The sequence below is a fragment of the Herpailurus yagouaroundi genome, unplaced genomic scaffold (genome assembly GCF_014898765.1).
Source record: "Herpailurus yagouaroundi ecotype Mexico unplaced genomic scaffold, PumYag 216, whole genome shotgun sequence".
Classification (NCBI taxonomy): Eukaryota; Metazoa; Chordata; class Mammalia; order Carnivora; family Felidae; genus Herpailurus; species Herpailurus yagouaroundi.
The window spans coordinates 3,318,420-3,346,232 of record NW_024412447.1 but is presented as its reverse complement, the minus strand read 5'-3'; the positions used below and the strand labels follow the sequence as shown (position 1 = coordinate 3,346,232).

The following is a 27,813-nucleotide window of genomic DNA, read 5'->3' as shown; positions in this document are numbered from 1 at the left end:
AGGGAGCCCTTCTCAGAACGGCTTTAGATGCAGAAAATAAAACTAAGAAGGAAGCCAGCTATGCTGCTAATGACTGTAATTACCCAGAGGGAACTGGAGGTTCACAGCAACCCTGTGTCCTAGGGATGCTGACTGTGTGGGTCACGTGTGGTTTTTGATGCACCTGTCGGGATCCGTGGTTCTTTGGAAGATGGGGTGCAAAGGCTTGGATTCCTCCAGGGCCGCGCTGGAGCACAAGTTCCAGGGAACATCTGGATGGCGAGGCCCACCACCTTGTGAAACACCCACCCCAGCCGGGTCGGGATGGGAACCAGTGTGGTTTCTACTGCTGACAATTCCACAGGTTGGGAAGTTACTTATGCGGTTTCAACCCAACTGTTGTCGGTCAAATTGTGACCCCTCAAAATTCACGTGGTCGAGGTCCTATCCCCAATGTCTCAGAATGTGACCTTATTTGGAAAGAGGGTCTTTGCAGATGTAATTAGTCGAGGTGAGGTCTTGGGGGTGGGCCCTAACCCGGTATGACTGGTGTCCTCATAGAAGGGGAAGTTCGGGCACAGGGACCGGAGGGCACACAGAGAGAAGGTGGAGATGGGAGGGAGGGGGCGGGAAATCCCTCCATAGCCCAAGAAGGCCCAGGGTTGATGGCAAACCACCCGAAGGCGGGGGAGAGGACGGAGCAGACCTCCGCTCACAAGCTCACAGGACCCAACCCCACCACGCCTGTCCTCAGACACCCGGCCTCTAGACCGGGAGACAGTACGTGCCGCGGGGTAAGCCGCCCAGTGCGGGGTACGTGGTCATAGCAGCCAGAATACACGAACACGCCTACGTTCGTGAGGGAAGAAAACGCTGAAGGTCAGTTGGTGGTGAGCGATGTCCACAGATCTCCCGAATTCTCTCAGGAGCCCTTGGTAGCCTGAAAGGGCACAAAGGAACCTGTGCAATGAACGCTCTCCCTAGATTCGGGGAGAAAGGGTCGACTTCCTTCCTTGGGGTCCGTCCGTGCAGGCTCCTCAGCCCTCAGCTGGGCCCAGACCTAACCAGGCCTGTATTCGAGGCTCCTGCCAATCTCTGAAGGTGCCGTGGGATCAAGCGTCCTCGGCGGAGGGTCTGCTGTCTGCTCTCGGGGCTGCCGGCTTTCAGAGGGACGGGGCAGGGGAACCCAGTGGCCGCAGGAGGCCCGTCGCCCATCCGCGACCCTCCGTTTCCAGAACAGGCCGAAAGCCTCGCTCAGCATAAGCTCCAGGACCCCTCGGGGCGGCACGGTGAACGTGTGAGTTCAGGGGCTGAAGAACTTTACATATTGCCTTTCACAGGGCCTGTTTGGGTCTCGGGCGCCAGATTTCTACCTGGAAGTTTCTAGGAGGTGCTTACAACGAGTAACCTCTGAAAAAGCACTTTGATGGGGGAGGGGCACCTGGCACAGTCCTAAGTGACTTCACAGCCCTTCCCTCTTGGTGTGATAGCTTCTTTAAATATCCGGCTAAAATGACGCCCGGCGCTGAGGGTGGGCTCTGGCAGAGGGCTCTCTGCCCGCAGCCCTGGCACACCCTATATTTTCGTGCTCAGGTGCTCACGATTCAACGTGCAACCACCTGCAGGCCACAGTGGACGTGCTCGGTGTTCTCTGCATTGGGTGATGCCCCCATGGCTCCAAGGAGTAGTAGCCGACTCCACGCGGCAGAAATTGATCTTCCAGCACCGTCCACGCTTCGTTATTACAGCTGAACGGGAGGAAGAGAGCGAAAACCCTCCTCGGGCAGATAGGGCAGGGAATGGACTGAGACCTCATTTTCGGGAGCCTAAAAGATGGGGCAGAGGGCGTGGACAGGAATCTGTGCCCTGATCGGGAGCGAGCGGGACTCTGTCCGTCGGGGCAAACAGGCGGAGCCTGAGGCGAGCATCCCAAAACACTCTTGGATCTTCCCGAGGAGCCGCAAGTGTCTGTAAGCGTCCCTGTGTTTTCATGTACATGTTTCTGAGGATGACGACGACCGGGCTCTGAGGCACGTGTACTGTGGCCAACCATCGAGAATCTCAGGCCCGCGAGGTTACGGCGGAGGGAGGGACGTGCCTCGCCCTTCCTCGAGTCGCCCTCGTGGTCTCCACGTCTTTAGAGAGAGGCCAAACGGAGGCCGGAGGGCCCTGACACTCGCCTCCGCTAGGCTGAACAGGCTCCTTGACAGGCGCCTAACCCCCTCCTTACCTGAGGGCCTGACCTCGATGACGTAGCCCGTGGTGGGAGTCCTGCCCACGCTTCCCTCCGTCCACTGCAGGGTCAGCTCAGAGGCGGACTTGCTGACCGAGACATCTCTGGGGGACCCCGGGGAGCCTGCGGGAGGAAAGAGACAGGGGAGGGTGGACGTGGGCACTTGGGGGCTCCTCATCCCACAGGGGGTCGGCGGCTCTGGCCAGGTTCTGTCTACTTCCCCAAGCATGTGGCTTAGCCTCGCTCTGTCACAGTCTTCTCATCCCGGACGTGGGAAAGCCACCCTGGCCTCCCGGGTTGACCGGACGTGAGCAGAGATGGGCTGTGCAACGGGCCCAGGATCGTGCCTGGCGTGGGGCGTGCACCCTGTGAACCGAGGTCCTGTCACCCTCGCCTTGCTAAGGATGTCAACAAATGCCAAAACCATTTAGGTGGGTGGGAAGCCACGTGGCTCCTCTTTGCGACGTGAACACTTTAAGATTTTCTTGTGTATGGGGGTGCCTGGGTGGCTCAGTCGGTTAAGTGTCCAACTTTGGCTCAGGCCATGATCTCGGTCTGTGGGTTTGAGTCCCACATCGGGCTCTGTGCTGATAGCTGAGCCTGGAGCCTGCTTTGGATTCTATGTCTCCCTCTCTCTCTCTGCCCCTCTCCCGCTTGTTCTCTCTCTCTCTCTCTCTCTCTCAAAAATAAACTTAATAAAATGTAAACACAAGTTCTTGTGTATCTAATTTCAAAAATTCATTTTTCCCAAGTTTTTCCAGAAAACAGCCCCAAACTTGACATGCTTAACACCGAAGAGTTCGCTGGTCTGCACATAACAAGCCTGTCTGTAGACATTGCTGCTAACACAGGTGTTTGGAGACACCCATGCTGCCGGAACATTCCTGCGTTTATGGCCGCTCTGGGTGGGCCAGAGCTGCTTGCCGGGCAGTGAGGGGGGACCCTCTGACCGGACAGAGCCCAGGGTGGGCCGCTCGCGCTGCACCGGCCGCGGGGCCCCCGGCGGAGCTCCACTTACCCTCGGCGGGCCCGGCCGTGACGTTCGCTTGCAGCTCGGGGCCATAGGCGATGGTCCGCGCTTGTACACGGAAGAAGTAGGTCGCTCCTTTGGTGAGATCCCGGACCTTCAGCCAGCGCTGCCAGTTCCCTTTCACGTCCACCGTCACCACCTTGCTCACCCCTGGAACCACCGAGAGCAAAGGCCAGGAGGTGGCCGGAGTTAGAGACGCGGCCGGACGCCGCCTATTCCACCGCGACCACAAGGACGGCGTCCCCAGCTTGCTGAGGAACTATTTCTTGCAATTAGGAGGAGTTTAAGTGGTGGTGATAGCCAATTTTCAGCACAGATAAGTGTAATTAGAGTTTAAGCCAGTACGTGGGGCTGACAAACCCAAGAGCCAGCCTCACGGTGCGGCGCGGGGAGGTGGCCCAGGTCTCCCTCACCACACCGGGGAGGCCCCCGTGCTCCTGCCCCCGGCCCGGGCCCCCCTCCCCTCCCGCTGCACTCCGAGCCGCATTGAGCTCTGTGTCACCTGTGCAGGTGACCTGGAGCCTCCGGACTTCGGAGGAGAGAACGGGGAAAAAGAGGCAGGAACCTTCATCATAGCTAAAAGCTGGGCTTCCTCCAAGTGGGGCTCTCCAGCCTGACTGGGCTGGCTAAGCAGTGGCCTAGAGGCCTCCGGCCCCTCGTGAGAACTTTCTCCTGGACTCCAAAGCAAGGACAGAGAAAGGCTGTCGCTGCAAATATCACTGCCCAGGTTCAGACAACTCTGACCACGGAGAGACAACGTTTTCGCTCATGAACACGCAGACGAAGAGAAAGTGTTGGTTGTATTCGGTGTAGCTGGAGAACTGAGATTCCACATTTCGGGAGGAAGACGCACAGTGAAAACCATACGAACGCAGCATTTTCCAGGACGGAGATGGGGCTCCCTGGTTAAGTAAGTTTGAAGATGACGTATTACAAAAAGGCCTCGCAGGCTCTCCACTCGGGATTTCTGAGAGCTTTCAACATACCGGTGTCTACGGCTCATCCCCTGGAGGAGCAGGAAGAGGTGAGGTGGCCCCTCTGACACTGGTCAGCAGAGCCCGCCAGGAGCACCGCCCGGCACCTGCACGGCCCCAGCACGGCCCACATGCACCGTGAACACACTGCCCGGCGTGGCCACCGCCGGGCCTGCCCTCAGTGCGAGCAGCCAAAGCCATCGGCACCTTCCATCCCCGTGTGGCCCTGACCTCAGAAGAGCCCAGCCAAGTGCGTCCTTACTACGAAATGGGCTCATCCTTCAAACTCATCAAAGCGAGTGTCTCTTAGCCTACAGCTCTCCAAGTACCTTCCAGTCGGCTCGCCGTGTTCATATCGTGCCTTTTATAGAACACTGATTCAGCTAAATGACTCCCTTCCAGATGATTTCAGAGTGATCCTGCCTGCGTTTGAGTGGCCTCCAAATTTGAGCTTTTCTGTAGAGAAACAGGGCCGTTTCTGCCCAGGGAGCCTGGCCCTCACCCTGCATGGCTCAAGGAAGGGGTTTTGGGATGCCAGTTTGCACACACACTGCCCATCATAAGCAAACGGATGGGGTCCATTTGGATGTAAAATTAATCTGGAGAGCAGCCCCCCTCACTTTTTTTTTTTTTTTATGTTTTGTTAAAAAATGCCTTCCTGTTCCCCAGAGCAGAAACAAACCCATGTATGGATTTTGTGAATTCTATCCCACTAGGACGTACAGCTAGTCTGGCCTCCCCTGCATCTCGACTATGTCAGAATCTTATTTATTTAGTCCATTTGTAAACCGTGCCCTGCAATACAAAGCCCCGGGGTGCAATCACATAAAATACTACCGTTTAAAACATCTTAAAAAACATAAAAGTAACTCTGCCATAAAACCCATTCCCTAAGAACACGGCTCCTGCTCCGTGTGGCTCGGTGCTCCCCACCGTGACCAGGGCACTGGCGGGGGACGGCGGGGGAGGAGCCGGGCCTGTCTTCTCCGTGGAGGGATCGCAGGCAGGGTCTGCCCGTGCCAGGTGGGTGTTCTGCTCTCGAGGAACGTCCGGCCGGCCAGCAGAATGGCCAGCGGGTGAGACGACCGTTTGACGGCCTTCCTCCCTGTCTTTGCCGCACAGAGAGGCCCTCCATGTCCGTAACCGCCTTCACGGGAGGGCTGGCGTTACCGCAGAGTTAGTAGGATTCCAGCCCCAGATGTTTTCACCACACTTGCAACCACATCTCTTGGAAATGCAGCGGTTCTGTGAGGCATTTTGAAGAACTGGAAATTGTTCGGAGACCTGGTTGCCACCCCCGCGATTCCCTGTTGGAAATCGGGATCCAACGTGAAGGAGGCAAGGGTTGGGTTCCTCCGAGAGACCCCCACTCGAGAGGCCCGCACGCTGATCAGACCGGCCAGCCGATGCCCTAGGGGAGGGGACAATACGCTTCTCGGGGAGACAAGGGTCTGGGAACGGAGGCGGGACAGCGAGGGCCGGACGAGGGGCCGGATGCTTTGACCTCAGCCGGGCGCAGGACGCCGTGCTGTGTGTGCTTCCCAAAGCTGCCTTCTGTTTAGCCACTCGGAGCGTCTGGTCCTTTTGCGTATGTGACAGCACGGCCTCACTTTCACCTGAAAGATCCCCTCCTCCCCTCTCTAGCCTCAGGTCAAAATGCCCCCGACGGGCCTGGGGGTGGAGAGAGGCCACAGGAAAGTCTCTCCTGCTCTGAGTTCCTGCCCTCTACCGGCCTGCGTTCCTCCTTTGGCCCGTGTGGCTGCAGAGCGTGGCCAGCTAGAAGGGGTCGGATCTGTCGGCTGCTGTCTGGCTAAGCCAGGGGCTCTGGCAGATGCCATCAGACCAGGCAGGCACATGGTGGGACCCGGAAAAGCAACACTGGTGTTGGCCAGTGGTCAGGGACACCCCCGGAAGGTCACAGGGTCAGGGGCACTCAGGAAGAGGGCTGGTGGGTTCTGCTCATGGGGAACAGGCTGTTTGCTGGGTTCCAGACAGGGAGGATGGGTGGGGGCGGGGGCGAGGCCAGCCTCACCCCCGGCTGGAGCAGGGGCAGAGCGGTTTCAGGAGGGGGTCTGCGGCTGAGAGGAAGGACCCAGCGGAGGCCCCTCCGACTCCAGCAGAGTCTGCAGCTTAGCGGCAGCTGTGAAGCAACCATCCCCAGCCCCAGGCCCGGACCAGCCGCATGACAGACGAGCAGGAATCAGGGGGTCGGGGGTATGCCCGTGCCGCCTTCAGGGCCAAGGTTTGGGGGGTCTGGATGGTTGGGTCTCAAGCGCCCAGGGACTGCACCCCGAGCTTCTGGAGAGACCTGTGAGCTGCTGACTGAAAGTACCTTCTCCTGCCCGGTTCCAGAGCGTATATACTCACTGCCAAAGACAGGAAAACCCAGGCAGAGGAACCAGCCCTCCCGACAGACAGGAGGGCCAACGGAGTGACAGAGGGTCTTACTACTTGTGAAAAGAGGCGAGATGCTTGCAACCAAGAAGATCTGCCTGTTGTCACCAGAGAGAGAGGGAGAGGGGAGGGAGGGAGAGGGGAGGGAGGGAGGGGGAGGGGGGGGGGAGAGAGGGAGAGAGAGAGCGAGGGCGGGAGGGAGGGAGACAAGCGCCATGGGCAGCTGTGACACGCTGATGACCGCTTCTCCCGCTCCCCGCTGTGACATTTGTGGCACGTGTCCCCCCCAAAGCCCACGTGCTCCAGACATTTCCCCATCACGGGCTCTCAAACCAGCCCACCTGGGGCCAAACCCCACGTGTGTCCGCATTCTCCACCTGCAGGCCCTGGGCGGTCGACTTAAGGGCTCGGAGCCTGATTTCTTGTGAAATACTAATAAAGGCGGCCCGGCCGCCGCGTGAGGACTCAGAGAGAGCGTGTGCCCTTGCTCAGTGCCGGGCGTGTAGACGGCGTCTGGTGAGCCACGGCCGTGCTGCTGCAGAGGCCACGTGACCACGGCCCCGACAAGGCCCGGGGAACCAGATGTGCAGGGTCATCTCCCTGGAAGGTAGGGGGAGGCCGTGGGGACAGATGTGTGGCGAGCCGGCAGGACTCCGGGACGTCGGAACGCAGACATCGGGGGATCGCGAGGCAGGGCCCACCGTGGCTCCCGACCGGGCAGAGGCCACGGCCACGGTCTTGCCTGGATGGTAAGTACTTCTATAAGACGAAGGCAGCCAGCCCGGGGGCCGAGGCGTGCATGCCACGGAGTTTCTAGAGAGATTCTACAAGCGCATTGATGCAGAATAAGTCACTTATTTGAGGAGGTGCAGGAAAACCCGTACCTTGATGGAGACGGGCTCCAAGGTGGCTCGGGGCCATGATTTTTGGCCATCCTTTCCCCGTTGCGTGTGGCACTAGTTAAAAGGCGTCTGCAACGCCCGGGCCACCTGGTCCCCACGCAGGCACTGGGCCCTGAAGAGGACGCAGCGGGTGTGGCCGCGCCATCTCGGGCCGGGCCCGTGCCCTCCGCCATTTCACACACCGCACACCCGTACCACCTCTACTGTTATGTACCAAAGCGCATCCATTGCTTGTCTGAGACTCTCTCCCCTCACGTGTTTACATCTCTGATTTGGGGTTGATGATGCCAACATACTGGGCTGCGGTTTACGGCCGGCCTTTTTTCTTTCTTAGCACTTCGTAAAATAACAATGAATCTTACAGTCGATAATGGCATTTTAGATTCGATGAAATGAAATCTGGTGCTTAAATTTTCCTCAAATCAGCCCCCCGTTTTACTTGAATGTACTTATTTTAAAAGGAAACTTTTATCACGGCTTTAAATGGAGCGCCAATATTATTCGATGCGTTGGTTATATTTTCTCCTCCTAGGCATTAAATAATCTACAACGTTTACAGTCTGGCCACGCGCGTTTCCGGGGGAAGCCCGCCCTCGGCCGGCACCCCCTCCTGCCCGGAAGCTGCTGGTTTCCTCTTCTGTCCCCCCCCCCTCGTACTGGGCTTTACGCCCTCCTCGCCGTGCCTCTGGCAGACAAGACTCCCTGCCCTGCAGATGCTGTGGAGTGCCGTGCCCTCCCCGTGCGCGCCCCTGGCCTTACCTTGCACGGGCGCTAAGGGCTCGTAGACCACTCGGTAGCCCTGCAGGATGCCATTGGCTGCCACCGGCTCGCCCCACGAGACGTTAAGCGTGGTAGAGGTTATTTCTGAGAACGCCAAAAAGCTGGGGGTCCCCGGAGCTGGAAGAATGGGATGTGAAGGGACTGTTGGTAAAGCTCCTTCATAGACCATTTCCACACATGTCTGTGCCTCCACGTACGATAAAAGCGCTACTAGATGTTATTTTCAACTCCGTAAAAGTCTCAACGCCGTGAGACCACCTCTGAACTTCCCAGGATCAATCAGACACCTGGACTCTCCCGAGAAGAGGAGACAAGATGATGGGGGTTTAAACACAAGGAGCCTAAGGGACGCGGTGACAAAGGCAGAAAGATGAGTAAAGAATGAAATGCAGACAGCCCCGTGAGGCTCTGCCCACCTCTCCTGGCCTCTCCCTTGGGGCCCCAGCCGGCCCTCCTCTGAAACGTCACAGTGTCCGCCCTCGGGCTGGGGACAGGGGGGCCCAGTGAGGCCCCGGGCGGGGGGAAGCTGCCCGCAGAACGCAGACAGCCAGGCGGTGGCCGGGTTGCTGACCCTGCTCACCGCCCCCTGCCTGGGCTCCGTGTGGGGGTCTGTGCCCGGAGCTGCCCCCCCCCACCCAATCAGCCCTCCACACCCCCATCTGCTGTCTTTCCAGTCCCTGGGGGCCCTTTTGCCCCGTGGCCTGCCCAGTCCCCAGTGCTCTGGTGAGGAACGGGTGACCCACCCTGGATTCCAGAAACGGCCCCTGTCCGGCCGCTGGACGAGACCCAGAGGAAAGAGTCCCGGCACGCTGGCCAGTCCTCTCTCAGGCAGGACGCAGGATGCCTGGGAGCCCCGAGCGGGACGGGTCGCCCTGACTTCCCCAGCCTTACACTTCCTGGGTCCCACAAAGTGCATCCCAGGTCCGCGGGACCAGGGTTAAGCTGACATTCCCTTGGAATCCTGACTCGCTTCCTCATGTTCTCTAGGCCGCTGGGGAGCTGGCACTCATGACAGAGGGAGCCACGTGCTGTGTGTGTGGATGTGGGGCCACAGGCGACGAGGCACGTGGCAGTGCAGTGCTCTCGCCTGGCTGGTGGCGGGTGTCTGAGAAGCGGCTGCAAGCTGTTGCGGGTGTGGCCCTGAAACCCGGCGACCCTGGAAGCGCCCGACGCTGTGGCCTGGGCTCGGCGTACAAAGAACTCACTTCCCCCGGGATCTGGACACGCCGGTGCCGAGCCCCAGCAAGAAGCTCCCCGAGGGAACCGGAAGGTGGCCTGGGTGCGGAGGCGGAGCCCTCCTGCCCTCGGCGACCCGGGAGGGTCCTCGGGAAACAGGTGCCGTCTCACGGGCGCCGCCGCGCAGCAGGCCAGGGCTGGGCACTGGGGAAAGCAGCTGAATGCAACCCAGGCCTTTCTCTCCAGAAAGCCCCGGGCACACGACAGCCGTGCGTCACAGGCTGGGCGGAGCAAAGGGCTGTGGGGACAGGGAGGGGCCGCTCATCCGGCCTGGCTCGGCCACCCGAGGCCGTGGGGAAGGGGAGCCCGCGGAACACGCCGCTCTCCTACCGGCCTGGTGGGTGCGCCCCTGCCTGGGGTCACTCCGGGGCCCGTCTCCAGCCGCGTTGAAGGCCGAGATGCTGACCCGGTAAGGGGTGTGACCGGTCAGGTTCTTCAGTTTCAGCACGGTCTCCGGCAGGAACAGGACCTTCATCTTCTCTGTTTGGTTCTGGCTGTCTGCCTCCCAGTAGTAAACCTGCCGATAAGAGCCAGAGGTCGGAGGCGGGCCACGGGGCCACAGGGAAGGGGTGGCAGCCCTGGTTTCTAAACTGGTGGGGGAGGTGCCCAGTGAGCGCTGGGCAGGACTGGACCTCGGCCCGTGTTTCTCCTGGGTTCACTTTGCCCCCCACCGCCCGGCCTGCACATGCTCACGGGCGGACTTGAGGCCCAAGCACAGAGGCTGGAGGAGGTGGGTTGGCAGGACCGTTTCCCACTGCCCTGAGCCGGCGCGAGCCCGGCCGCCCAAAGACAACACCCACCTCGGCTCCGGGGGGCGAAACCCAGCCAGGCCACCAGGGCCACTGGCCCACAGGGCAGAGAGCCGCAGAGAGCTTGGGACAGGTTTTCTGCCCCCACGTGGGCTCCCGGCCACGAGCACTGCTGACTCCTGCCCGCAAGATACGGTCCGGTCCTGCTCTCGGAACTGAGCAAATCTGATCCTACGCTTGAACAGGCCTTACTGACTTGAGATCAATACCCAAGTTCAATGTCTTTATCATTAAGGAAATTAGAAAACATATTTTGGACATACATAAATAGCATCTTGCCTCCAAGCTCGTAAGACTTCCCATTACCTCATTAATCACTGTAACAGCCCTGCCGTGGAGGAAGGTATTTATTTTCATAAAACACCGACCAAAATCATTTTTAAATGGACATTTAATTGGCCCAATAGTCATCAGGGCAGGCTGGCCCACAGAAGCTGATGACTGACCAACCTGGGCTCCGGACATACCAGTCGGGGAGAGTCATTCGGGAGAAGGAAGGGGGAGTTTTCAAGGGACGGCCCCGGGCTGCTTTCTTCAGGCTGTTTTTAGCTGATCCTTCTGACTTCTCTCCGAAAACGTGGCCTTCCAGGCAGGCGTGCAAGGAGCTTCCCGCCCCCAGATGAACCTACTCTGGGTAATTACTCACTGGCCTCCTGTCTTTCCTTTGCCCCATCTCCGGAATGTTGAGCTAACGTGGAACCTTAGTGTGGTGGTTCTCAATGTGGGGTGCCTAGGAACCACACCCCTGGGGGAACTTGCTAGAAATGCAAATTCTTGGGCCCCCTGCCCTGGGCCTCATGAAATATTCAACAGAGATCCAAGGGCAGGGTCGGGCTGGAGAACGTGTTCTCTTCAGCCAGATCTGTTCTGCTGTCAGCAAAGATACCGGAGGCTCCCAGAGCGGGTGCAGCAGCAGGAAGGGTGCTGGGCGGGGCCTGGGAGGGAGGGGCTGCCGGGCACAAGCCAGCTGCACGGTGAACCAGGCCCCCGCCCCCAGGCCGAGAGGCAAGGTCAGGCCGAGCCTGCCCCAGCCGCTCAGCACCGACCCCGGCTGTCCGTCCTGACGGTCAGCTGCGCGTGCAGGGGCAGGACGGAGTGAGCCGGGGGCAGCAGCCGTGGCATGCGGCCAGGGTTCCAGCGAAGCCGCTGGGAACTCCGTGGATTTCGGCCACTCTCCGGGCCTCCAAGTGACCTGGAAGGAAGAGCCAAACCATGCGAGAGAGCATTGCCTTGTAGCCCTGGATGTTCCCGTTCTGGCTCTCCGGTGGTGGCGGCTCCCACGTGACCTCCAGCTGGCTGGCCGTGAGCGGGGTCACCTGGATGTTCTGCGGGGCCATGGCCGGGGCTGGGGAGAGAGCAGCACAGGAGAGGGGCTGAGATGGCTGTTGGCGCGTGCGGGGCCCCTGGCTCCAGGGTGGGCGGCCTCAGAGCCTGCCCTGGGGCCGTGCAGCTTTTAGGCCAGGGAGCGCCACACACGCCCTTCCCGGAACCGCGTTTTCAGTTGGCATAAAATGGAATCTGGAGGATTACGAAGAAAATTATATTAATTATAATAATTATATTGAGACGCGGTTGGCAGAGTGTTCAGAAACAAAAGCGTGATCTGGTCATCTGCGTGCGTCGTGGGTGGGCGCGGGACGTGGGTGGGGGGCTGTTGCTGAGCGAGCTGCGGGTCCCGCTGGCCGTACGCACCATGCTGCCGTGTTCACGGTGGAGGGAGGCAGTGCGTTTTGGACGGAACGCGGAGAAAATGAGGCACCCACGTGTCCGTCCCAAGTTCAGGAATCTCGCGTCGGGGAGCCTGGCTCCCCGGGTTCTGGGCCGTCCTCCAGCGGTGACAGGGACCAGCCTAGGCTGGTCCCCGTCCCCTGCCCTCTACCCAGGCCCCTTATGGCTCGAACTCTGAGGACCCAGTCCTCGATTGCGACCCTGCCCTACCGCCCTGGGGACCACGCTGTGCCCGGAGAGGACACCGGGGCCGTGGCCCGGCAGGCGGCCCTGGGGAAGCTGGGATGGCACCGAGAGCACGTGTGCACACACAGGACACGTCTCCGCTCCGTCTCTGCATTCCTCGCCGGGCATCTGTGCGGGACGCACTTCTCTCTGCCTCCCGGGAGTCCTTCCCTTCTCCCGCCTGTGTGCACCCCAACAGGGCTGTGCTGGGCTGGACCCCGGAGCCCTGGGAGCCGTCTGGGGGGGCTCGGCCCGCGGGCCCACGAGCACTGCCTTCCGACTCAAGCACGTTCCCGGCCACGCACGGAGACCACGCAACAGCCACTGTCCGAGGGCGACAGCCCAGCACGCTGGCTCTCGGGAGAGAACGACCTTCGAGAGTCACCCCTTCCCCTCTCCCCCCCCAAGTGTAGAATCAAATAGTAATTAACACCCACTCAGCCTGACACCGACTATTTATTTTGTTCTAACTGTGTGGTTCCCGTATTATCGCTGCCCACCCTGCCGTTAATGGAAATGTTAATAACCCACACCAGGTTGTTGTGACAGATGCTTGGCCTCATTATCAGAAATTCTTATTTACCGCTCCATTAAACAACAGAATCACACAAAAAAACAATTCAATCAAAACTAACTGGAGGAATTTTAACAGCCACATTAATAATCCAAAACATAAATAAAGTTAATGTCTTTTGCATGTTTGCAATCGGCAACTCTATCGCAAAATTACTGTTGTACAATTAAAACGTGAAAGGCGAAATTGAGCACGGCCATTACCCCGGTAGTCGGTTAGAACCGTCTGTGCGTGGTCTCCCCCGACCTCCAACCCCAAGGTTTCCTTTTCAAACCCTGGGCCCACGACCCTTCTCCGGACACGGAGGTCCCCAGAAACCGGTGCTTCTGCGGGCTCGAGGCGGCTCCTGGAATTCAGGGGCCACGTGCCTGGACAAGACCCGCCGGTCGCGTGCGGGGCGACTGAGCCACGCGAACTGCCGTCCCCAAGCTGAGATGCTCCGATGTGCCCACCAGCTGTCCTGTCGCACAGAGCTTTTGTGCCGTAAAAATGACGCAGGGAGTGAGGATTTTTTTGATGATGACACAGGCAGGGAAGAGAGAGAAATGTGTGTAAACACAGAGCAGAGCGTGTCGGTTTCGAGACCTACTTTTCTGGCTCCCGGAAGCTTCTGGGTCTCCGTCCCGGCAGGACGACCTGACTGGGGAAGGTCCCCTTGTGTTCGGCCCCAGATGCAGTTCTGGTTTGGCATGGAGCATGTTCGGAGGGAACTGATGGAGCCTCTGATGAGCCCTTGTCTGATGGCTCTCCCCCCTTCGCCCCCGTGGTGTATAGAATGTTTTGGGAACATGCGTGAAATCAGTTTTTAGAAGCAATTTAGTGCAGCGCGCTCTGGCATTTGCTGATAGCAGATCGCCTGCAAACAGCACCGAAGAGGGGCTCACAAAGGTGAAGGCGCAGAGTGGAGATTCTCTCTGCACGTCTCATGTCGGGGCTGACGATGCCGCCACACAGCTGCGAGCCAGTCCTTGGCAGCCACGGAGCCGCCAGAGACAGCACAAGCTTCTAGAGGCACCCTGCGCCTGGAGATTTCTGGAATCTCCTGGGCTTCTGGCTGATTGTGTAGGGAGGCCCTGCAGGTTGGGTGCTGGGGGCTGCACGCTGGCAGGCAAGCCCCACAGAGCAGGACGGGCAGCTTACTCAACCCCCTAGGCGGACTCGCTGCCCCCAACGTGGCCACCAGCCATCAGTCACTGGGGAACAAACGGCCACTGGAACAAAATGGCTGTCCCTGGCTCAGTCTTAATTTGCTGGGAAGCAGAGAGTGCTGGCTCATGGCCACCTGGCTCCAGGCCCATTGGATCACCAGAATGACCTGGTCACTTAACAGTCCTGAGCTACAGACCCTCCACCCTCCACCAAAACATCATCCCCTCCCATGGGAGGGTCATCCATCTGGCCCGTGGAAGTCTCTCTCTTGCAGGGACCCTGCGGACCCTCCGCCTCTGACTCTAGTTTGGTCGATGACAGGGGAGCGGTAGTGACATGTGGGTAGGGGTGACATAGGCCACCTCCCAGCAGAAGCTTCCAGAGGGTTCCCTGGCCGGTTACCTCCTCTTTTCCCGCAACCACCTGACCTAGCAGGTCCTGCGAGGGGACTGACCCCTCAGTCTGTGTCTTTGAAAGAAGACGACAGGAAGCTGGAGAGAAAGAGCTGGCCTTGAAGGATGGGGAAGGTGCACGAGAGAAGTTGCCACTGGTGTTTCAGCCACGCGGAGTCTGTAGTTATTTGTTGCCATGGTACAATGTGCTGGAAATTTCCTGAATGTCAACCGGGCCTTAGGCTTGGCGCTGAGGGGTAGGTGGATACAAGGATGCGGAAACAGGTGTAACAAGAGAGACAGGTCACAATAATCATGATACAGGGTGTAACGTGAGGGCAGGTTCCAAGGGCCACGAGAAGTCACTTCTGGCTGGGGGACACAGGCTCTTTCCTGGAAAGAGTATCCTTCAAAAATGGGGCAGATTTAACATGGGACAACGGGCCAGGGAAGCACGGGCGAAGTAAGAGACAGGAATGGGAAGGGCGAGGGTACGGAGGTGACAAGGCAGGGTACCTGCTGGGGTCACATCAGACAGACAGTCATCAGATGCCAGTGCTACCTGGGGCCACACCAGGCATCTATTCATGCTGAACCATGCTAAGCCATGCTAGGCCATGATAAGCTATGCTAGGCCATGCTAGGCCATTCTAGGCTATGCTAAGTTATGCTAGATCATGCTAGGCTATGCTAGGCTATACTAAGCCATGCTAGATCATGCTAGGCCATGCTAGGCCATGCTAAGCTATGCTAGGTTATGCTAGATCATGCTAGGCTATGCTAGGCCATGCTAGGTCATTCTGGGCTATGCTAGGTTATGCTAGGTCATGCTAGGCTATGCTAGGCTATACTAGGCGATGCTAGATCATGCTAGGCCATGCTAGATCATGCTAGGCCATGCTAGGCTATACTAGGCGATGCTAGATCATGCTAGGCCATGCTAGGCTATACTAGGCGATGCTAGATCATGCTAGGCCATGCTAGGTTATACTAAGCCATGCTAGATCATGCTAGGCCATGCTAGATCATACTAGGCTATGCTAGGCTATACTAAGCCATGCTAGATCATGCTAAGCCATGGTAGGTCATGATAGGTTAAACTAGGCCATACTAGACCATGCTAGATAATTCTAGGCTATGATAGGCCATGCTAGATCATGCTAGGCCATGTTAGGTTTCTACTTTCATTTTTTGTAACCCAGTGATTCATTATTTGGGTAGAGCAAACTTTTAACTGATACTTTGAGGATCATTGTTAACATTTTAATATAACAAGGTTAAGTATTTCTTTATATAATCAAAAAAATTACACATTTCTCAGTTCACTTTAATTACATCAACCCCTTTCTGGCCAAAGACTCTTCCTGATTTCCTGTCGAAGTAAATAGGAAACAGAATTCTCTAATGTAGTTTACCTTCTCAGCACACTTGGCCAGCACATCTGTTCCCCTAAGCCAAGATACCTGGAGACAGGCTCCAGCTCGGGGTAATTATCTAACCTCCGGGGCCTTCGCAATACATAAAGGAGGCTTAAACAGATCATGGCTCTTCCGCTCAGTGGGGGCCAAGTCAGAACTGGAGACAGAGCAATGACTCAGAGCAGGGAAGTCGGGAAGGAGTAGAATCTCAAAAGGTGAGCCGGGCCTGCAGACACAAAGGCTTCGCTCCCTTCTGGGCAGGGGTACAGTTCACAGGAGAAAGACAGGGGAATCACTGCCGTCACCGAACATAAAGCCTGGTGCCCGCGGTGCCCCACGAGGCCGCCAGCCCTGCCTCGAGAAACTCAGGGTCTGTCAACGACCATTCGGTGCGACATCACACGGTAGTTCTTTTAAAAGCCTGCAACAGGGGCGCCTGGGTGGCGCAGTCGGTTAAGCGTCCGACTTCAGCCAGGTCACGATCTCGCGGTCCGGGAGTTCGAGCCCCGCGTCGGGCTCTGGGCTGATGGCTCGGAGCCTGGAGCCTGTTTCCGATTCTGTGTCTCCCTCTCTCTCTGCCCCTCCCCCATTCATGCTCTGTCTCTCTCTGTCCCAAAAATAAATAAACGTTGAAAAAAAAAATTAAAAAAAAAAAAAAGCCTGCAACAGACAGTTCAAAGTGAGAAGACGGTGTTTTATAAATCCGTGATAAACAGAGAAGACGAGGATCGCCCCTTCCTCAACCTCCAGCCCCCCGTCTCCAGAAATCTGCAGGGCCTTCTGTAGAGTGCTCTCATCTAGTCTGACGGCTGCTGGAATCCTAGCAGCCCATGAGGGGCGTGGCAACGGCGTCGAGGGTGGCACTGAAGCTTGGCGTCCGGGCTCACTTCACCCTCAGGGCCCGCAGAGGCGGGGGCTCGTCGCTGCCATTAATGCAGGGGAGGCTGGGGCCGGAGAGAGCAGGACCCGGCCCCAGGTCTCCACTCACCCCACACTCTAAGCCGGGCAGCTCGGCTCCCAGCACCATGCCTGGGGGTGGGCAGGGGATTCAAGGCCGCGTTCCTGGGGTCCTGGGGCGGCCGCCTTGGCCCAGCGCCTTGTCACTCAGGCTGGCGCTCTGCCCTCCAGCTCAAATGTCTGTCTTTGCTCCAATCACCTCACTGCTGAGGCAGAACAAACACCATTCTAAGGAAGCTTAACAAGAAAAGTCAGGAAACTGGTCACAGAAAACCTATTTTTCAAAGTAATCAATGCCATGGACTCCAGGCTACAGAGGCTGCAGGCCGGAGGTTGTGGGAAAAGCCCTGGATGGCAAGTTTTAGGATCCAGGCTCAGCCTGTGGGACCTCGGACACAGTTCGGTCTCCCCGAACCTCAGTTTCTTTTGCAAAATAGGAGAAAATACTAGACTCAGTGGGGTTCAGAGACGAAATGAGCTAAGTCTTGAGAGGGTACAGATCAGCGGCCAGCAAGGAGGAGGCGCTCTGTAAGGTGGCTTGAACACGGTGTCTCGCTCCAAGCTCACTCCCCCGCACTCACCAACTGGTGAATGGCCCGGTGGGTGCGAATGGCACATTGGTCCTGCTTGGCCTGTGTCCCCACTGGGACTGTCGGCAATTAAGTCACCACGTGCTGATGCATTTAAACGTCCGTCTTTCCTCATGGAAACGTCCGTCTTTCCTCCTCATGAACCAGGAGCTGCACAGGCATGTCCTGGGCACTCTGCCTTCCACAGCCCTGGACGCCGGTACCCTGGATCACGGAGACACTCCGAGGACCCACCTTCTGCTCCCCGCACCCTCCCTTATGTAATCTCCTCTTGGGAACACTCGCTTCCGACCATGGAACATGGCAGACACGGTGGCCAGTGGCACCGTGATGAGCTTGCAGGAGACTGTGTCTCTCCACAGCTCGTGCCCCTCCTGCCGGCCCTCTGTCCTGCCCCCTCCCGTACCTGCTCTGACGAAGCCAGCGGCCACGTCAGGAGATGTCCCATGGAGAGGCTCATCAAGGCCTCCGTCCAACAGCCCACGAGACGCAGTCCTGCCAACGACTACACCAGCTTACAGATGGACCCTTTCCCGGTCCAACCTTTGGATGAGACAGCAGCCCTGGCTGGCACCTTGGGAGAGACCCAAAGCGGGGGACGCAGCTAAGCTGTGCCTGGATTCCTGGCCCCCACACGCTGTGAAATGGCACAGGTGCGTTTCAAGCAGCTGCGCAGGGAAAATTTGTTATGCAGCAGGAGCTAACCAATACACCCAACAGGCAGGAAGGCCCAGACTCTGCACATCCTGGGCTCTGCCAGACAGGCTCGAATCTGGTGTAGTACCGCTCATAAATGTGGGATTTCATGGTGTTCAAGCGAGAACTCCTGTTCTGTCCAACACGTGTTCATAACTGGTCCAGACCCAGCTCTGGGCTTGGCACCGTGAGGGTGCAGAGGAACACCGCTCCGGGCCTTCTGATCAATAGACGTGCCACAGGAACTATGGAAGTCTGGAGCTTGGGGGGTTTGAGGGGTTCTGCTACTGGTGCCTCCAGAGCAAGGGCAAGGGTGAGATCGGGAAGGCTCTGAGTCATGACCGAGCGAGCTTGGACGTGTGGCAAGGAGGAGGGGGGCCCAGGCAGGGGACTCAAGCAGGGGACAGGGCAGCAAAGGTGTGCTGAGGACACTTAATCTTCCCCAGCTTGGGATGCGGGCTGATCTGGGATCACGTGGCAGCTGCAATCCCAAGATGCTGGTTTCAAAAACCGTGGCTTAAAAAGTTGCTTCGGGGCGCCTGGGTGGCTCGGTCGGTTCAGCATCTCTTAATTTCGGCTCAGGTTATGATCTCACGGTCTCTGAGTTTGAGCCCTGCGTCAGGCTCCGTGCTGACGGCGCGGAGCCCGCGTGGGATTCTCTGTCTCCCTCTCTCTCTCTGCCCCTCCCCTGTCCACACATTCTCTCTCCCTCTCAAAATAAGTAAACATTTTAAAAACTTTTTTTGAACAAAAAAAATAAAAAACAGTTGTTGCAACAGGCAGGGAGGTTGAGGCCTGAGAGTTTCAAACCCATAATCGCAAATGTGGCTCTGTCACCGCTATTTCAGTGATCCAGGTGAGCACCGAACATCTGATTTCATCCAGTGACGTTCCCCGCTTTCCGCCATCATCGACGCTGTCCCCACCTGCCACCGACTGACTGCCACCACCTGGCGGCAGGAGATGCAGGGGTGAAAGCCGCTCAGACGAGCCAGCTGTGCACTGGCACCTGTTGCTGGGTTTCTCTCCTCGCCTACGCAGGGACCGTCCCACCAGAGCAAGACCCAGGCCCTGCCAGGCCACGACTGCATTATAACCACTGGCGGTCTGTGTAACGCAAACCACAGCCCGCATCCTATGCGGACTGTATTCGCCAAACTCAAGTGAGAGGAAGGATGTTTATTCTCACGTCACACCTTTGAAAACTGAGCCTGAAGGGGTTAATTTGTTTGGCCCAGAAGGGGCTGGATTTGAACTCGGGTCTGCATAACCAGAAGGCTTGTGTTGCCAAGGAAAGGGCTTTGGGAAGCTTTCTGTGAAGGGCCAGACAGCATTTTAAGTTTTGAGGGACACAGGTCTCTGTTGCAACAACTCAACTCTGCCTCTGAACGCCAAAAGCAGCCGCAGACAGTAAGCAAACGAATGGGCGTCTCAATAAAACTTTATATAAAAATGGGCACTGGCTGGATTCGGCCCCCAGGCCTGGTTTGCAGACCCTGCTCTGAGTCAATAAAGAAAGGGCAGGGATGGGAAGGGGGGTCCTCGCCTGCCAGCTTTGTCATGTATAATGACTCGTGTCATGTGTAATGAGGAACGTCCCCGGCCACCAGCCTCCCGAGCTTGTCCCCGTGATGTAACCCTGGACCCGTCAGGTACATCGGGAACAGCCACCAGGGGTTCTGGCCACCGGGGACCCCTGTGAGGGTCGAGGGACGGATAAGGACGCGTGTGCCCGGGCAGGCAATGGGGGGCCCCGGAAGTCTGGAGAGGCAGGTGACACGATGCAGGAAGCCCCAGGGGATGAGGCTGCCAGAGATTGGCTTTATTCATGGTACTCTCATTTTTTTTAAAGAAGGGATAGGGGCGCCTGGGTGGCGCAGTCGGTTAAGCGTCCGACTTCAGCCGGGTCACGATCTCGCGGTCCGTGAGTTCGAGCCCCGCGTCGGGCTCTGGGCTGATGGCTCGGAGCCTGGAGCCTGTTTCCGATTCTGTGTCTCCCTCTCTCTCTGCCCCTCCCCCGTTCATGCTCTGTCTCTCTCTGTCCCAAAAATAAATAAACGTTGAAAAAAAAATTAAAAAAAAAATAAAGAAGGGATAAATCTTTTTTTTTTTTTTAATGTTTTTTTTTTGGGGGGGAGAGAGAGCACAAACAGGGGAGGGTCACAGAGAGGAGGACAGAGGATCTGAAGTGGGCTCCGTGCCGACAGCAGTGAGCCCGATGTGAACCTCACGTGAGATCGGGACCTGAGCTGAAGTTGGACGCTTCATCAGCCGAGCCACCCAGGCGCTCCCGTGGTTTTCTCAATTTTTGAAACCCCATGTTCTGATTTTGGTTCCAGAGGGCCTTGTTTTCTAAGAAAAATAGCTTCCTTGGATGAGGTGGCTACACTGATGTGTCCTGCCACCACTGACCAGCTGAGCATTCCTGGAGAATTCTCCGGAAGCTTGGGTGCTTCCGTTTTTCTCACCTGTAAAATGAAGGTAACCTCTGAGCCCCACACCCTCTGGGACGTGGCAAGTTTGAGCCAAGACAAAGGACACTGCAGGCAGGGTCGCGGGGTGTCTCCCCCCAGTTCCTACTCTCCTCCCACGTCCCAATGCTGGGACCCACCGTGCCCGATGACAGGTGACCTCCAGGCAAAGCTCCAGATCAAAGGAACCGGTTGAAGAAGTTCGTGTCCGAGTGAGGCTGGGGATCAGGTCGCCAGCAGGGAGACGTGGAAGTAAGCCTCCGCCCTGCACAAGCTGGGCTGCCCCTCACCCCAGCTCTGACAGCGGGGGCGGGGCAGCTGCAGGCCTACGGACGCCCTCCTCCCCGCCACCAGGGAGGCCGGCGCAGACCTTCCTGCTTTGCACGAAGGGAAGTGAGACAGCGTTCCGACAAGGGCAGGCTGGAATCTGAGCCCAGAGCGTCCTGTTCCAGGTGTGGCCTCAGGGATGCTGGCCTGCCCCAAACAAGCCGGGGAGGTGAGAGCCCACGATCAGCTAGTCATCGAACGACTACAAGGCACGTGCTGGGGAGGTCAAGGCACAAGAGAGGCCTGGGGCCTCGGGATGAAACTTGGGGCATCTGTCCCCAGGCAGCAGGTGTACCTCGTGCAGGATACAGATGTCCATTCCTCCCTCCAGGGTGAGCTGCAGGCTGTGAGCTGTGGGGCATGCAGGGGGCCCCCACCATGCCTGGGCCAGAGGCGAAGAGGCAAAGAGGGCTTTGTGGGGAAGGACTCGAAGGCTGGAGAGAAGAGTCAGGTGGGGCCAAGTCGGCTTTAGCCATCAGACGCCTCTCCAGAAAGGCTTTGTGAGCGGGCAGGGAGCACCGTGGCCACAGTGGTACTCTTGGGGATGACAAGGCTGCACCCGGGAGGGCACTGGCCGTGAGGACCGGCTGGGCGACTGCTACGACGCCACAGGCAGGTGAATGAGGGCGGTGGCCACAACAAAGGAGAAAGCGACAGAGTGTCTTTGATGTCGGGGACCGCGAGTCAACAAATGGTGACTGGCCGATGGGTCATGGGGATCGAGGACTGGGAGGAACCAAGGCCATCACCCGAGGGGCCGCGTGGGATTTGGGGATGGATGGAGGCATTGCTCCCGGGGCCACACACAGGAGTAGACTCGGGAACCGCGTGGCCCCTGAGGATGTGGGAAGGAAGGCGACTGTCCTGAGAGAGCGGACCTACAGAATGGAGTGAACGGCACCAAAGAGAGGGCCAAGGCGGAGCCGGGAGCCAGGGTGCCACCCAGACCGAGCTGGAGACGCCCGCAGTCAGAGCAGGTCAAGGGCAGAGCTGGAAGCAGCCTTAGAATTTCCAACAGCGAAAGGGGCTGAAGCTGCTAAGTCTCGAAGTGGAGGAAGGAACCAAAGGCGGAGGGGAGTTAATCCCCCGGGAGCCTGTGTGCTGACTGCATACTTGATCATGTGAAGAAGGTGTTGTTAATTTTTCTAGATCTGATAATGGCTTCATGGCTATATATATATATATATATATATATATATATATATACACACACACACACACACACACACACTATATACGTATGAACATATGTATGTGTTTAAGGAGTTCTTTTAGGGATACGTGCTGGGGACGTTTTTGAACGAAACGATACGATGTTTACAAGAAAGGATAGGATGTCTGAGAGATGCTTCCGAGCCAGTGGGCAGAGGGCACAAGTGCAAGTCCTGAGGAAGCAAGACCCCGCGTCGGTGCCGCGGCGGAGCGGGTGGTGGGGGCACGGGGGCGCGCGAAGCTGGCCCGTCTGCTGCTGGGTGTGCCGCAGGCTTCCCTGCTCAGCGGTGACACAACAAACAAAAGGGAGAAGGTTCTTGAATTCAGGAAGAGCTTGGCCGGGAAGGAGAGGCACAGGCAAGGCCCCGGGCTCCGGGGAGAGACATAGGGTTGGAGCTCTTTCAAATCCACCGTGTGGGGACGATGCCTCCCTCCCTCCAGGGGAGGACCCGTCGTCTATGCACCCAGCAAGCATGCCAGTCTCTGTAAGGCGTGAAGACCGCGCAGTCAGTAAGGCTTGACCCTGAACAGCCACGCCCCCTCAGAGGTCACAGGCCAGGCCATCTCTCTGCCCAGAGTGTGTGCTGCCCAAGGGCAGGGCCTGCCTGGGCCTTTCCCCCTTCAGTGGCCTCTGGAGCTGCCGAGCGAGTGGGCGCTCGGCCGAGAAGTCTCAACCCATCACCAATATGGTAATCAGACAAATCTCCTGAGAAGCTGGCTGAGGACTTGGACTCCGGATTGCACGATGTTTGGGATCCTTTCCAGATACAGCATTAGGCATTCAAATATTCTCCATAACCTTCCTACATTGATGGAAATTAGGTTATTAGAAATGTCATTTATCTACCAACATCTCCTGGGCCTCACGTCTGCTACGAGAGGCAGCAATCCAAGGTGGGGAGCTGCATAGGGAGCCCGTGGCACGGGAGAGAGGCGTCCAGGATTGGGGGGCCAGGAGATGCTCACTGTGGCCGGTCCCAGGGCTCCTGTCTCAGGAGCAGATTTTATTTTCCCCCTACAGACAGTGGGGACCCACTGAGCGGTTGAAACAGAAAAGTGATGGGATGAGGGTGGGTTGGGGAAGGATCACCCACGCAGGGGTGTGGAGGGTGGGGTGGACATGGTGATTCTGGAGCCTTCCACAAGTCCCTGCCGAAGGGCTTTCAGTCACACCTGTGGACACAGTCCGTGTCCCTCGAGGCACTGCAGCCCCGCCCAGGCTCTAGGAGACTCCTTTCCTGCCCTCTGTCCCGGGGAGCTTCTCACTGCACGCCGGCTTGGTCCTCATGGCCCTCCTGGCTCAGCCCTCCCCTCCCCTGCTCAGTACCCTATCCCCTGTGTGCTTGCAGTGGCTTTATAGTTAACACAGCTGCCTGGCTCGGTCATCTCACTCCCCTCATGGCCTCTGGACAGGGTTTCCTGGGAAAAGGGATGCTGAAGACTGCCTGGAGGAGGTGGCAGAGGGCCAGGACCATACCTTGCAACTCTCCCTCGCCTGGGGAGGGGAGGGGCGAGCTCTTAATGTCCTCATCAACATCTGCCCAGTCTGCCAGCGTCAGGCACGGAGACACTGGGGGAGGCCCCTTGGTGGGGACTCTCCAGTCTGGACTCGGAGACAACGGCTCATCAGGTGTTTCTGCATCACGGGAGCCCCAGAGGGTGAGAGGGAGCCTACGGAGCCGCCTCCAGGCCAGGTGAGGAACTCTGAGCACCTGCTGCTCATCTGAGAACCACGACAGCGATCCTGCCTGGCGCGCGGCAGGTCTCGTGCCGCAGCTGACGCCCAGGCCACAGGTCATGACAGCCCGTGTGCAAGCCGTGCCTCCACCTACACACGGCCTGGCCGACTGGCAGACCGGCCACCGAAGCTGCCCGTGGTTTCCATGCCGTCATGAGCCTGCGTTCCACGAGTAGTAACCTGGAGATCCCGCTGCACGGGGACGAGACACCGTGGGCCCGTGAGACGAGACCTCTGCACGAGTACCGCTGACTCTTGGCCGCACAACCGTCCGAGGCCAGGGGCGCTCAGAGCCTCCGCCTGTCCCCTGGGGTTCGAGACCAGCTCTGTCTGCCGCTAGGGGGAGCCACAGCAGCGAGGAGCCGCGAGATTGGGCTCCCAATCCAGCCAGCAGTAATTAAAAGCTGACAAGAAAGGTGGTTGGCAGCTAAGTCTCTCATTCTCTGAAAAGGAGCAAGGCAGTCGTTCCCAGATTCCCTTCAGTCTTGTGACGTGACACACAGGCTCAAAGCCACCCGATGGCACCTGAAACAACCCAACGACTGCAGCGTGGGACCGACCGTCTGTTTTCCCTCTTTAGCAAAAGGTGTCCTGTTTCAGTCAAAGGCCCCACACAGGGCACTGCTGACCTGACCTCTCGTGGGCGCTTCCCACTGGGCCCAGGAGAGAGTCCTGACTCCCTCTTTTGGAGACAGAACCTTGCCAGTCCTTCTTTTTCCCAGAGGGACAACTGCGGTGCCTGGACAGCCAGGTGGGCCTGGGACTCTGGCTGCTGTGGGTACAGTGAGGACAAGCTGCTGGGGTGTCAGGGCTCCCAGAGATCGCCCTGCCCGGACCCAGTCCAGGTGACTCCCAGGGTGCAGCCAAGGGCACGGCCGCTCCAGGGAGGGAGGGGGGCGGTGAGGGGGGGAAAGGTCTGCTGAGGGAGGGTGAGCTCCGTGACTCCTCGGGGCACTTTTATATCCGTTTGGAACGTGACCCACGTTCCGCAAAAACCCGGCAGAATTTGTCAAAATGATGGCAAAGTTCCTAAGAGTGGCTGAGAAGTTCTGTAGGACAAAAAACAGGACGAGCGCCACCAAACCGGAAGAACCGCGTAATAAGGGGGGGGCGGGCGAGGGGACGGCGGCACCAGGGCATCGGGAGGAGAGGTCACGCGCAGATGGTGGGATTGGAGCGACGTCTCCGAAAACCGACCCCTGAGAAGCTCACTTTGACCAGGCACCAAGGCCGATTCTGGAGGCGTTGGGGGGCGTCTGGGAGAAATGAAACCGTGAAAATCTGGAAGACAGTCTAGCTAGACGCGGGGCTCCTGGATGCAAGCGGTGGTCCAGCACGTCCAGGGCCCTGACTCACAACTGGAACACAGGGAAATCAGCAATGAACACCAGAAAAGGGAAGGCGTGGGCCACCAGCAGGGTGGAACGTGACATCCCTCATGTAAACGGAGCCCTCACACATCAGCCCGAGAACAGGAAGCCGGTGCGAAACGGCACCGCCTACAGTCACGGGCAGTTAATGGCAGAGCAGTGACTTACAGGCCTGAGGACTGAACAACAGTGACATAGGTTTTCTCCTAACAGACGAGGCAGGACCTAAATGTGGACGCAGAGAGGCCACGAGACCCACATCCTGGCCGCCACTAAGCGGGGTGTCAGTGTGTTTAGGTTCCTCCAAGCAAAAATCGCTCATGTCCTTTGAGCCAGGGGTTCTGCGTCTAGCGTTTTCCCCCAAGGAGAGAACCAGAGAGGTTCTAAAAGACTGGCAACAGTGTTCACAGAGGGTTTGTTTGAGACCGTGAGGTCCCGCACCCAGCGCCCCATGCCAGCGTCCCCCGTTGGCAGAACAGCAGGAAGAACCCGAGAGGTTGTTTGCGAAGGTCCCCTGCCAGCTGGACCCGGCCCGGGCCTGCCCCATCGGTACCACCGGCCTCGTTCAGGGGAGGCGTCACCCATGCAGCAGTGAGCCCCGCTTGCCCGCTCCCCCAAACCCCTCGCACAAACACACCATTCACCAGATCCACACGTGACCTGGCCAAAACCACGAGTCCCAGCTCCTTTGAACCAGCTTGCAGCCCCCAAGCCTCTCCTGTGTGGAAATTCTGGAGTCCCCGCTGCTTCCAGCCCCAGGAGGGGGCTACCGATGCAATCCCAGACCCGGTCTGGAGCCACCCCTGCCGGACCCCGATGCAAAGGGCAAGATCTGGAGAAGCCTCGGGAGGCTGGGAGGGGGTATTTTGCCCCCCACCGAAGGGCTGGGCCCAGAGACCCTGCGACATCGGCTGGACCGGCGGGGCAGAGAGGACCAGTGCACTCCGAGCGTCTGAGGGCTCAGCGGGAGTGCAGGGGTCTCCTAGCCTGTCCCGAGCAGGAGCACGTGTGGGTTCCACTCAGCCTCCGTGGATGGGCGGGCGGCACACATAGGTTAATTCGCGCACGTCCACAGGAAGGTGCCAGGGCGCTCAGGCAGGGAAGGAGACGGAGCAGCCAGACTTGGGAGCGCATGTGGCCTCTGTGCCGGGGCACCGGGACACAGGGGCTGCACCGGCCCGGCGGCCCCGACCCGCCGGGGACGGCTCTGCCTCGGGCCTTCGGTGTGCCAGGCCTGTCTGCAAGTCCACGGGGATGGGGAGGCTGGGAAAACCAGTGCTGGGCTCTCCACAGTCGAGGCAACGGAACAGGAGGTCCAAGAGGGGACCTGAAGGTTTGGATGACTGTCCCAGCTGGGCCCCCGCTGAGCTACTGCCAATAGCCCAGCTGTGTCGCAGAGCAGCCCCCACCCCCAGGCATCACCAGGGCCTTCCCTTTCATCACTTGTCCCCCAGCAGCGGGAGGGCCTTGGGAGCGGGCGGTGCTTCGGGCACTGGGGTCATCCCATTTTACAGGATGGAAAACAGAGACCGGAGTAGTAGCCACCCAAGGACCTGCCTTGCGTGCTCCCCCACACGCGCGCCCTCCTGCTCTCCTCTGTGACACAGGGCAACTCCCGAAGGCCAGAGGGGCTGCTCAAAGCTCTGCAGGGTTTTGATTTTGCTCTTGGACCCCGGCAGAGAAGCATCTGTCCGGGGCCAGTGACACCATGGTCAGGCCAGGGGAGGGTCCTGGGCCTGGTGGCTGGACCCCTCCTGAGCCCGATGCCCATATGCAAAAGAGACGGGTGGCTTTCCCCCTGCAGGACGCCGTGGGGCCTGAGCTCCCGAGCCCACCCTGCCCAGAAGCCCTCGGAAGCAGTGACCCGCCAACATCTCTGCACGGCGATCTCTATGATGGCAGCTTTTCACGGCAGGAAGTGAAAGGTGAGGCTGACCTTGTGTTTCCTCCCCCGGAGCAGGGCTGCTTCCCCGAGAGGCCCCTGCACACGCACTCCTCCCCTCCACGGCAGCCCGCCTCACCCCAGGCGCCCACGGCTCTCCTCCTCCTGCGTGTCCGGTGATGGCTGGAGCCCCAACGGGATCATCCGACCGCACACCCGGGTCACGGTGTCCGCCCGGCCTCTGTGGGCTCTGCAGCATGCCCCGTGGTCCTGGAGCCAGACCGCAGTCTCTGGGCCCGTGGCCAGGCCCTGAGCATCAGGTGTGTCTGGGCCGTCAGCTCAGGCCCAGGCCGAGCACTTGGCTGCCTCAGTCACTTTCTGGGCCACCACTGCTCCTGGCCGACATCTCCCCGTCAGGGTTCCACCGGGTGTTCTCTCCTCTGCCATGACCAGCTCGGCGCTCTAGATGGGCTCGCGTGAGTTTGGAGAGGGACTGCGTTCTGTCTTTAAAACTGGGCGGAGAGGCGCCTGGGTGGCTCAGTCGGTTGAGCATCTGACTTCGACTCAGGTCATGATCTCGGGCTTCGCGGGTTCAACCCCGTGTCGGACTCTGTGCCGACAGCTCGGAGCCTGGAGCCTGCTTGGGATTTTGTGTCCCCTTTATTTCTGCTCTCCCACCCCCCACTTGCACTCTGTCTCTCTGTCTCTCAAAAATAAACATCAAAAACAAAACGAAACTGGGCTGAG

General features: G+C 58.6%; 1 protein-coding gene across 1 annotated transcript in view; it reads right to left on the bottom strand.

Annotated features, from left to right (window-relative positions):
* SDK1 (sidekick cell adhesion molecule 1) overlaps nt 1-27,813 on the bottom strand; it is a 530,100-nt gene that overhangs the window by 29,565 nt on the left and 472,722 nt on the right. Inside the window, exons 34-38 of the mRNA XM_040455762.1 lie at nt 11,567-11,682; nt 9,859-10,045; nt 8,272-8,409; nt 3,231-3,392; nt 2,210-2,335 (exon numbers count right to left, since the gene is read on the bottom strand). Of these exons, the coding sequence (XP_040311696.1) occupies nt 2,210-2,335; nt 3,231-3,392; nt 8,272-8,409; nt 9,859-10,045; nt 11,567-11,682 (729 nt within the window). The remainder of the gene's footprint in view (nt 1-2,209; nt 2,336-3,230; nt 3,393-8,271; nt 8,410-9,858; nt 10,046-11,566; nt 11,683-27,813) is intronic.